The 12096-nt window shown below is 38.8% G+C and overlaps 1 protein-coding gene across 35 annotated transcripts in view; it reads left to right on the top strand.

Annotated features, from left to right (window-relative positions):
- The window catches only part of EPB41 (erythrocyte membrane protein band 4.1), a 203213-nt gene that overhangs the window by 173726 nt on the left and 17391 nt on the right, over positions 1 to 12096 (top strand). For 34 of the 35 annotated variants that reach the window (XM_067013420.1, XM_067013456.1, XM_067013432.1 and 31 more), the window contains one exon: positions 4776 to 4904. In XM_067013420.1, the coding sequence (XP_066869521.1) occupies positions 4776 to 4904 (129 nt within the window). Of the gene's footprint in view, positions 1 to 3107; positions 3558 to 4775; positions 4905 to 12096 lie in introns of all 35 variants that reach the window. The other variant, XM_067013508.1, reaches the window with a different exon arrangement.

Raw genomic sequence — 12096 nt, 5'->3', positions numbered from 1 at the left:
CTCTAAACCACTGCGCCACCAGGGAAGCCCCGCCTTTTTAGTTTTTGAATAGCACAAGGCAAAGCAGTTCTTAGGGCTCCTGGATTTATTTGGTATAATTTCAACAAGTTTTTACTGAACATCTATTACGTGCCAAAAACTGTGCAAGAGAGATAACAGAGCTAAGAAACATAGCAAGTTCTTATCAGTCTAATGGAAAAGACAGATGAGTAAACCAATAATGACAGGGTACAACGGGAACAAAAGAGGCACGGTATCCAAATATACTTTAGGCAGCCCGGGGAAACTTCCAGAAGAAATGACCTGAGCTGAGTATGGACTTGCAGGCAGAAGGAACAGTACGATATTGACAAAGGCACGGAGACAAAAGAACGCATGCTCTGTTCTAGGAACTGCAAATTGTCTTGAATTAATGGAGAGAAGGATGCATGTGGAGTTATAGCAAGGTGAAGCTGGAGAGAGAGGTAGGAGTCATATTTTACAGTATTTTCTGTGTCTTAATAAAGGACCTGAACTTTATCTAGAAGGCAATGAAGAACCACTGAAGGATTTTAACCTGAAAAATGGAATTTTCAATGTTTCATTTTAGAAATAAATATTTTCATGACAGAATAGAGGATGTGTTCAGGGAAGGTTTGAGGTGAGAAAGAAGGAAGGAAGAAAGAAAAGAAGAAAAATTGTTTAGGGCATTAGTAGTAAGTGGGGTGAGGCACTATTAGAGCCTGAATGAAGATAGTAAGTGTGGGAATAGAGAAGAGTAGACAGATAAGGGAGATATTAAAGTAGAATAGATGAGTTTAGTTTGGGGCATATTGTGTTCCCTATGCCTGGGAGAGTGTCCAGTAAGTAGTTGGCTGTGTTGTCCAAGAGATCTGGACAACAGAGCCAACTGGAGTGGCTGATTTGACCATATGTGAGAGTGCTCTGAGTGGTAATCCAACCCAACTGTTATCAGCTTTCCTTTCATTTTCAGTGACTAATACATATTAGGTGATCAGTAAATATTTGCTGAATTGATATTACTGTGGCTACAGCTTTTACCCTTGGTCTCCTCTATTCCTGCTTTGAAAAAAATGATTGATCTATCTAATTTTACTCAGCAGTAGGCAACTTTGGGCCAGGTGGTGCTGGTCTAAGCAACGTTTAATTCACAAACGGCTTCTTGATGACAGACCACTACTTATCACTTGAGCAGACTGGTATAAAATTGGCTCTTACTTGATTATCTTAGGTATTTTCCTGGTTATTAATCAGCCTTCTCAGTTGTGACAAAATTATTTGGAGAAGCCATGAAGTGCCTCTCCATGTGAGTGGGTGGGGATATGCTATTCACAGCGCTAGAGCTAGCATATAGCAATTTGAGAAAGCCTGTTTGTTTATTACCAGCTCTATTTTTGGGCAGCTCCATAGCAGCTTGTCTGACTCAAAAGAAATGGTGAGATAAGTGCCCTAGAAAGTAGTACAGTGTGTTAATAACATAACAACAAACTCATTCTAGTGTCCTCCAGGCCCTAGCCTATTATAGGTGCTCAGGTAATGTTGATTGAATTAAGTGAATCTACATGGTAATTGACAGTTACAGAATTTACATGCTTTCATATATATTATTGTATTTGATCTTCAGAACCCTGTGAGCCAAACCAAGTATTACTCTCATTTTAAACATGAGGAAATTCATATACCCTTAGCAAGAGTAGTTTATGTATCTCTGATACATCTGCAGACAGAGACAGTTTCTCTTGTCATCTCTCAATTCCACCTTTCCGTGTCCTGAGTAATATTCATGATCAGTCAGTGAAAGACCTGTCTAATGTGAGTTCAACTTGTACCACTTTGAGATGCTCTTGAGTTGACTGTTTCTAGAAGTAAGGTTGGCCTGGAGTTCTTGAGTGCAGTGCATCTTTTCTTACCTTTCTTGGCCACTGGTTTATATTCATCAAAATATAGGCTGGTTTACAATTTAAGGAGCAGCAGCGATTTTTTAAGAAGTATAATACATGTAGTGTGATTTGAGCACTAAAATGTGTAAGCTGCTTCAAGCGTACGTCATCTACTCCAGGAACACCTTTTTAAAAGAGTCCTTTTCTGTTAAGTTCCTTTATGGCATGCATGTAATATGGTAAATTGATCTTACCAAAATTTCAGACCTAAGTGGCTTATGTACAGCTCTCTGGTGAGCACATGCAAATTTTCCTGACATTTGGCTTCTGTTAGATTGTTCATTTCTCAAATGGTTCCTATTCTTTTCCTAATAGTGTGAATTCCTACTTTTCTTCCACCCACTAGCACCTTTCTTTAAACTTTAGGAGTAGGTCTACTGTGATGTTATCTTCTCATCCACATTCTCTTGAAAGTTCTTATTTTAGATCTATTTTCCCTGTGATGTGAGGCATTTAGCCCAGGAGGGAACTCTGTGTTTCCAGGATTTGTTTCTCTTAGGGGTTGGAGATACGTCATTCATCTGTGGAGAAATACTTCTCAGCTGCTCAGTCGCGTTTATTCTGTTTACAAAGAAATGTTTCACTATTTTTGATATTATAGTTAATTCTTTGACCATGATTGGATTAAGTCTGTGCTGGATGTACTCAATTTCCATCTCTCTGCCAACCAAAGTCTAGATTTTAGCTTCTCCATTATGGGCCAGCATGATGATACATATGGCTTGGAGATATGTGGAATATTTTTCAATCTGATCAAACTCCTCAAGCATATGTTTTATTGACTCATCTGTTGCATGTGTCCTGTGCATCGTAATGAGTTAGGTATTTAGGAATAGTGACTCCTCCAAGTATGAAGAGTATGTGTTATACAGAGAAGACTATAGTCATACGAAGTGCTTGGTACTATGTGAGGCACATCGAAATCGTTTCTCAGATTAACCATGTTGTAGAAATATGACCCAAATGAGGTTGGAATCACTTAAGCTGCTGACGTGTTTAGTGAACAGTAATTCTTCCTTTTGACCACCTCAGGAGTTAAGATTCATGGTTTATATTAGTATTCATATTTTTGAGGCCTCTTAGAAATCATTGTTGATTCTCAGAGTTCACTGTATTCCCCACATATTTCTAATCTTCTTGCTTTTGTATGTGTTCATTCATTTGTAGAATATAAATGGCATTCGCACAGAGGAGATGGCTGCCATGACCAAGGGGCCATCTACCAACCCTGACACTGAATGGGAGGGCCCCAAGCATTCAGTAATTCCTAGTAAGAGCCAAATGACTACCCCGTTGGAGTCTCCACAAAACTTTGACTTTGGCTCCCTCTCCATAAGCAGCAAGGAGACAGAAGAGAAGGAGCAGGGGGCAACTGGCTGTCTTGATATTAAGGAAATGTCGAGAGGTCCAAGTGGGGAATGTGTAGGAGTGGAGGAACAGGCCAGTGCCTTAAAGTCCTCAATACCACCAGCTTCCTCTCAGCTGCAACTTGCTGAAAAAAAAGCAGAGAGTAGTGAAGAACATGTTATACCAGGAGAGCCTGTTGGAGAGCAAAATGGATCATTTCTTGACTCTCATGTGGGTAACCAGTTCCCCACCCTCATTCGAAGTTTCCAGGTAGTAACTGATTCAGTCGTGCAGATCTAATGACTCACTTTGGGAGAGGGCCAGAATCTATTCTGTGGAGGACGTGGTGGTGGTGGCAGTGGTGAGGGTTGTAGCCTCTTGGCTTTTTTTCAAAATCACAGATTAAAATTGAAGTCCTTGATTACTACAAAGAAATTTATTCAGAGTCACTAACACCAAGGCTAGAAATGCTCTCTCCCCTGTTGATTTAACAAAACTCTTGGGGGTAAACTCCAGCTGTTTATCCTTATGAAGCTGGTGTAAGTACGTCCTTCTTTTCCTTGCTCAAGTATGGGCTGTGTAAAGAGGTGAATTTCTGAGACTTCTGTGATGAGGAGCCCTCAGTGTTCTGAGACCCTGCTCAAAAAATTCACATACTCTCAATTACAAGGGGTAACTGACTTTTAAAATAAGGAGTCAGGCCCCAAATAATTTTTTGTGTATTGCAGCCACATAGAGCAGCCCACCACTCCCACTGACCCCACTCATGGGAGCTTCCATGATTATAGGTACTAATCTCCTATGCTAAGGTGAATGGCCACTTAACTTTACCACAATCAAATGGTAGTTTTAGGGTGATTTATAGTCTTGGGGAAGGTGAGCTGATAGACACGAAACCTTTGGTATTTCGCTCGTGTTCATTCTTCTGAAATTCTGAGATTAATCACCAGGTGGTGGTAGAACTGATTATTTTCTCTCCAGTTTTCCAAATACTGTTTCTTTTCAATACCTCCAGAGTGAATGTCTGACATTGATTTGAAAGAAGTTAATGAATTCCAGGGTAATGTGTTCCGATGCCACTGCTATTTCATGTACCATTTGTACATAGGGGAGGAAATGTGACTGATTTTCTTAATTTTAATGGTACAGTCACAAGGACAAACAAAAGTGAGTGCTATTTGGCAAGTAGTTTTATATTCAAATTCTGAAGGTCAGTCTGAGGTGTTTTATATCACCAATCGTAACTGTCTGATATCATAGCTTTCCATTAAGCATATGAAAGTGATTATAGTAATGCTGTTCTTTAATATCTTTCATGATTTGACACCTTGTCAGGGCTACTTTGGAATAGTGTCCAAGTCTTGGGCAAAGACTGAGCTAGCCATTTGCTTGATTAGAGCAATCACTTTGATCAGCTCAATGTCAGAAGGTTAGTTCTCCACAGCCTTCAGAAGACTCCGGTAACTCTGTTTCTTTACTGCTTCACAGCCTCCCCTGGTGAAGACTCAGACTGTCACCATCTCAGACACTGCCAATGCTGTGAAAAGTGAAATTCCAACCAAAGACGTCCCTATAGTCCACACCGAGACCAAGACCATCACTTATGAGGCTGCCCAGGTAGGACACAGTTTATGTTTCAGAGCCAAAGACTACAGTGAACATGATAAATAACCTTTCTTCACAGGGTTGCTAATCACTTGCTGCAAATAATGCTAGGCTTTTCTGGGGCAGTTCTTTTCAGAAGAGAGTACCGATCTCAAGATGTCCCAAAATACTTTTTCAAAAGCAACATTATCTTGGATCTGATTGCTTATATCCACCCAGTTCAGATAGGGAAGGCAGTCTAGTGTAATGGTTGATAACATGGGCTTTGCATCAAACAAACTTGAGTTCAGGTCCCAGCTTTTAAAAAATTTAATTAATTTATTTTTGGCTGTGTTGGGTCTTCATTGCTGTGCACGGGCCCTCTATAGTTGTGGTGAACAGGGGCCCCTCCTTGCCCCGCTGCACGGGCCTCTCTCGTTGCGGAGCATGGGTTCTAGGCATGTGGGCTTCAGTAGTTGTGGCACGTGGGCTCAGTAGTTGTGGCTTGCAGGCTCTAGAGTGCAGGCTCAGTCGTTATGGCGCACGGGCTTAGTTGCTCCATGGCATGTGGGATCTTCCCGGAGCAGGGCTCGAACCCGTGTCCCCTTCATTGGCAGGTGGATTCTTAACCACTGTGCTACCAGGGAAGCCCCAGGTCCCAGCTTCTTCATTTGCTAACTTACAAGTGGTTGAACGTCTGTGAGACCTGATGCCCCCCCACCCCACCTCCACCCGCATGATGTTAGTATCTACTTCATGATTCTGTTGTAAAGCTTATATAAAATACAGTACTGTATGGAATCAACTTGAGCACCACTCCTGAATGTGTAAATAAGAAACAGCTATAATAATTATAATCAATTTATTACAATTAAATTTAAAATCATGTTAGAATTTAATACTTAAAATTTTTGTTTACTTCATACTTTTAGTAATATATCTCCTTCATTGTTAGTAATTTGAATAAGCTCAGGTTGCTGTGTGGAGTTGTTTTTCTTTATATATATATATATATATATATTTTTTTTTTTTTCTTATTAGTCATCCATTTTATACACATTGGTCTATACATGTCAATCCCAATCTCCCAGTTCATCACACCACCACCCCCACCCCGTGCCAATTTCCCCCCTTGGTGTCCATACTTTTTTTCTCTACTTCTGTGTCTCAATTTCTGCTCTGCAAACCGGTTCATCTGTACCATTTTTCTAGGTTCCACATATATGCATTAATATACGATATTTGTTTTTCTCTTTCTGACTTATTTCACTCTGTATGACAGTCTCTAGATGCATCCACGTCTCAACAAACGACCCAATTTTGTTCCTTTCTATTGCTGAGTAATATTCCATTGTATATATGTACCACATCTTCTTTATCCATTCATCTGTCAGTGGGCATTTAGGTTGCTTCCATGACCTGGCTATTGTAAATAGTGCTGCAGTGAACATTGGGGTGCATGTGTCTTTTTGAATTATGGTTTTCTCTGGGTATATGCCCAATAGTGGGATTGCTGGGTCATATGGTAATTCTATTTTTAGTTCTTTAAGGAACCTCCATACCATTCTCCATCGTGGCTGTATCAATTTACATTCCCACCAACAGTGCAAGAGGGTTCCCTTTTCTCCACACCCTCTCCAGCATTTCTTGTTTGTAGATTTCCTGATGATGCCCATTCTAACTGGTGTGAGTTGAAACCTCGTTGTAGTTTTGATTTTCATTTCTCTAATAATTAGTGATGTTGAGCAGCTTTTCATGTGCTTCGTGGCCATCTGTATGTTTTCTTTGGAGAAATGTCTATTTAGGTCTTCTGCCCATTTTTGGATTGGGTTGTTTGTTTTTTTAATATTGAGCTGCATGAGCTGTTTATATATTTTGGAGATTAATCCTTTGTCCGATGATTCATTTGCAAATATTTTCTCCCATTCTGAGGGTTGTCTTTTCGTCTTGTTTATGGTTTCCTTTGCTGTGCAAAAGTTTTAAAGTTTCATTAGGTCCCATTTGTTTATTTTTGTTTTTATTTCCGTTACTCTAGGAGGTGTATCAAAAAAGATCTTGCTGTGATTTATGTCAAAGAGTGTTCTTCCTATGTTTTCCTCTAAGAGTTTTATAGTGTCGAGTCTTACATTTAGGTCTCAAATCCATTTTGAGTTTATTTTTGTGTATGGTGTTAGGGAGCATTCTAATTTCATTCTTTTACATGTAGCTATCCAGTTTTCCCAGCACCACTTATTGAAGAGACTGTCTTTTCTCCACTGTATATCCTTGCCTCCTTTGTCATAGATTAGTTGTCCATAGGTGCATGGGTTTATCTCTGGGCTTTCTATCTTGTTCCGTTGATCTATATTTCTGTTTTTGTGCCAGTACCATACTGTCTTGATTACTGTAGCTTTTTAGTATAGTCTGAAGTCAGGGAGTCTGATTCCTCCAGCTCCATTTTTTTCCCTCAAGACTGCTTTGGCTATTCAGGGTCTTTTGTGTCTCCATACAAATTTTAAGATTTTTTGTTCTAGTTCTGTAAAAAAATGCCATTGGTAATTTGATAGGGATTGCATTGAATCTGTAGATTGCTTTGGGTAGTATAGTCATTTTCATAATATTGATTCTTCCAATCCAAGAACATGGTATATCTCTCCATCTGTTGGTATCATCTTTAATTTCTTTCATCAGTGTCTTACAGTTTTCTGCATACAGGTCTTTTGTCTCCCTAGGTAGGTTTATTCCTAGGTATTTTATTTTTTTTGTTGCAGTGGTAAATGGGAGTGTTTCCTTAATTTCTCTTTCAGATTTTTCATCATTAGTGTATAGGAATGGAAGAGATTTCTGTGCATTAATTTTGTATTTTGCAACATTACCAAATTCATTGATTAGCTCTAGCACTTTTCTGGTGGCATCTTTAGGATTCTTTATCTGCAAACAGTGACAGTTTTACTTTTCTTTTCCAATTTGTATTCCTTTTAATTCTTTTTCTTCTCTGATTGCCATGGCTAGGACTTCCAAAACTATGTTGAATAATAGTGGTGAGAGTGGACATCCTTGTCTTGTTCCTGATCTTAAAGGAAATGCTTTCAGTTTTTCACCATTGAGAATGCTGTTTGCTGTGGTTTTGTCATATATGGCCTTTATTATGCTGAAGTAGGTTCCCCCTATGCCCACTTTCTGGAGAGTTTTTATCATAAATGGGAGTTGAATTTTGTCAGAAGCTTTTCCTGCTTCTATTGAGATGATCATATGGTTTTTATTCTTCAGTTTGTTACTGTGGTGTATCACATTGATTGATTTGCATATATTGAAGAATCCTTGCATCCCTGGGATAAATCCCACTTGATCATGGTGTATGATCCTTTTAATGTGTTGTTGGATTCTGTTTACTAGTATTTTGTTGAGGATTTTTGCATCTATATTCATCAGTGATATTGGTTTTGTAGTATCTTTGTCTGGTTTTGGTATCAGGGTGATGGTGGCCTCATAGAATGAGTTTGGGAGTGTTCCTTCCTCTTCAGTTTTTTGGAAGAGTTTGAGAAGGATGGGTGTTAGCTCTTCTCTAAATGTTTGATAGAATTCACCTGTGAAGCCATCTGGTCCTGGACTTTTGTTTGTTGGAAGATTTTTAATTACAGTTTCAGTTTCATTACTTGTGATTGGTCTGTTCATATTTTCTATTTCTTCCTGGTTCAGTCTGGGAAGGTTATACCTTTCTAAGAATTTGTACATTTCTTCCAGGTTGTCCATTTTATTGGCATAGGGTTGCTTGTAGTAGTCTCTTAGGATGTTTTGTATTTCTGTGGTGTCTGTTGTAACTTCTCCTTTTTCATTTCTAATTTTATTTTGTTTTATTATTTTTTAAAAAATTAATTTATTTTATGTATTTATTTTTGGCTGCATTGGGTCTTCGTTGCTGAGCAAGGGCTTTCTCTAGTTGTGGTGAGCGGGGGCTACTCTTTGTCACAGTGCATGGGCTTCTCATTGCGGTGGCTTCTCTTGTTGCAGAGCACGGGCTCTAGGTGCGTGGGCTTCAGTAGTTGTAGCACGTGGGCTCAGTAGGTGTGGCTTGCAGGCTCTAGAGCGTAGGCTCAGTAGTTGCGGCACACAGACTTAGTTGCTCCGTGGCATGTGGGATTTTCCAGGACCGGGGTTCGAACATATGTTGCCTGCCTTGGCAAGCGGATTCTTAACCACTGCGCCACCAGGGAAATCCCTCTAATTTTATTGATTTGTGTCCTCTCCCTCTTTTTCTTGATGAGTCTGGCTAATGGTTTATCAATTTTGTTTATCTTCTCAAAGAACCATCTTTTAGTTTTATTGATCTTTGCTATTGTTTTCTTTGTTTCTATTTCATTTGTTCCTGCTCTGATCTTTATGATTTCTCTCCTGCTAACTTTGGGTTTTGTTCTTCTTTCTCTAGTTTCTTTAGGTGTAACGTTAGATTGTTTATTTGAGATTTTTCTTGTTTCTTGAGGTAGGCTTGTATTGCTATAAACTTCCCTCTTAAAACTGCTTTTGCTACATCCCATAGGATTTGGATCGTTGTGTTTTCATTGTCCTTTGTCTCTAGATATTTTAGGATTTCCTCTTGGATTTCTTCAGTGATCTCTTGGTTATTTAGTAATGTATTTTTTCGTCTCCATTTGTTTGTGTTTTTTATGTTTTTTTCCCTGTACTTGATTTCTAATCTCATAGCATTGTGGTCAGAAAAGATGCATGATATGATTTCAGTTTTCTTAAATTAACTGAGGCTTGATTTGTGACCCAAGATGTGGTCTATCCTGGAGAATGTTCTGTGCGCACCTGAGAAGAAAGTGTAATCTGCTGTTTTTGGATGGAATGCCCTATAAATATCAATTAAGTCTATCTGGTCTATTGTGTCATTTAAAGCTTCTGTTTCCTTAGGTACTTTCATTTTGGATGATCTGTCCATTGGTGTAAGTGAGGTGTTAAAGTCCCCCAGTGTTATTGTGTTACTGTCGATTTCCTCTTTTAGAGCTGTTAGCAGTTGCCTTATGTATTGAGGTGCTCCTATGTTGGGTGCATATATATTTATAATTGTTATATCTTCTTCTTGGATTGATCTCCTGATCATTATGTAGTGTCCTTCCTTGTCTCTTGTAACATTCTTTATTTTAAAGTCTATTTTATCTGATATGAGTATTGCTACTCTAGCTTTCTTTTGATTTCCATTTGCATGGAATATCTTTTTCCATCCCCCACTTTCAGTCTGTATGTGTCCCTAGGTCTGAAGTGGGTCTCTTGTAGACAGCATATATATGGGTCTTGTTTTTGTATCCATTCAGCAAGCCTGTGTCTTTTGGTTGGAGCATTTAATCCATTCACATAATCCATTCACATACACATGTGTATGTTCCTATTACCATTTTCTTAATTGTTTGGGGTTGTTTTTGTAGGTCCTTTTCTTGTCTTGTGTTTCCCACTTAGAGAAGTTCCTTTAGCATTTGTTGTAGAGCTGGTTTGGTGGTGCTGAATTCTCTTAGCTTTTGCTTGTCTGTAAAGATTTTGATTTCTCCATAGAATCTGAATGAGATGCTTGCCGGTTAGAGTAATCTTGGTTGTAGGTTCTTCCCTTTCATCACTTTAAGTATATCATTCCACTCCCTTCTGGCTTGTAGAGTTTCTGCTGAGAAATCAGCTGTTAACCTTATGGGAGTTCCCTTATATGTTATTTGTTGTTTTTCCCTTGCTGCTTTCAATAATTTTTCTTTGTCTTTAATTTTTGCCAGTTTGATTACTATGTGTCTTGGCGTGTTTCTCCTTGGGTTTATCCTGTGTGGGACTCTCTGTGCTTCTGGACTTGGGTAGCTATTTTCTTTCCCATGTTAGGGAAATTTTCAACTATAATCTCTTGAAATATTTTCTTGGGTCCTTTCTCTGTCTCTTCTCCTTCTGGGACCCCTATAATGTGAATATTTTTGCTTTTAATGTTGTCCCAGAGGTCTCTTAGGCTGTCTTCATTTCTTTTCATTCTTTTTTCTTTATCCTGTTCCACAGCAGTGAATTCCACCATTCTGTCTTCCAGGTCATTTATATGTTCTTCTGCCTCAGTTGTTCTGCTATTGATTCCTTCTATTGTAGTGTTCATTTCAGTTATTGTATTGTTCATCTCTGTTTGTTTGTTCTTTAATTCTTCTAGGTCTTTGTTAAACATTTCTTGCATCTTCTCCATCTTTGCCTCCATTGTTTTTCCAAAGTCCTGGATCATCTTCACTATCTTTATTCTGAATTCTTTTTCTGGAAGGTTGCCTATCTCCACTTCATTTAGTTGTTTTTCTGGTGTTTTATCTTGTTCCTTCATCTGGTACATAGCCCTCTGCCTTTTCATCTTGTCTATCTTTCTGTGAATGCGGTTTTTGTTCCACAGGGTGCAGGATTGTAGTTCTTCTTGCTTCTGCTGTCTGCCCTCTGAGTTGTGTTTCTTTTCTTTCTTATTCACAGGTGCCAAAAGTGAGAGAAACTTTTCCTTGTATAAACTGAGCTGTTAATCCATTACTGCAACAAATATTTGTTGAACATTTATACGTTAGGCCAAAGCAGTGTACAGAGTGGTCACAGGCCCTATGCTCTGGAACTGACATTCTAGTCAGGAGAGACAGGCAATAAAACATATAAATGTATGAATTTCAGACAATGATAAGTGCTATAAAGAAACTAAAATAGGATCAAGAGTTAGACAATGTGGAATAACATGAAAAGTTGCTATTTTGGGGCTAGAATAGTCATGAAAATCCTCTCTGAGAAAGTGACATTTTAGCTGAAGCCTGCATGTTGGGAAGGAGGCAGCTACATGGAGCTCCAGGTGGGTGTTTTCATATGAATCCTTTCAGTTAATCCTCACATCACCATAAACTGGATGATGATATCCACCTTTAGGAAGCAGTGTAACTTGCCAATGAAAAGCATGTGCTTTGCAATTAGACAAGTAGAATTTGTATCCTAGCTCAACCATGTACTAGCTGGATAACTTTAAACAAATCGCTAATCTGTAAGCCTCTGTTTCCTGTGTGTGAAATGGAGATAATACTACATACCACTGTAAGATTTGAGGGAGGATGAAGTGAAATGATGTCTGTAAAGCGCTTGGTGCGTTCATAGACATTCAGTTAACATTAGTATACTTCCCATGTCTCTCTCTTCTGGTCTAGAGTGTAGAATTTGAGTTTGGTAAATAATGAGAGGTTGCTTCAAGTTTTCTGGCAGTGGTGATACAGTGGCC

This window comes from Kogia breviceps, chromosome 1 (assembly GCF_026419965.1).
Source record: "Kogia breviceps isolate mKogBre1 chromosome 1, mKogBre1 haplotype 1, whole genome shotgun sequence".
NCBI lineage: Eukaryota > Metazoa > Chordata > Mammalia > Artiodactyla > Physeteridae > Kogia > Kogia breviceps.
Note: the sequence above shows the minus strand (reverse complement) of the source record. Positions and strands in the feature narration are given on the sequence as shown.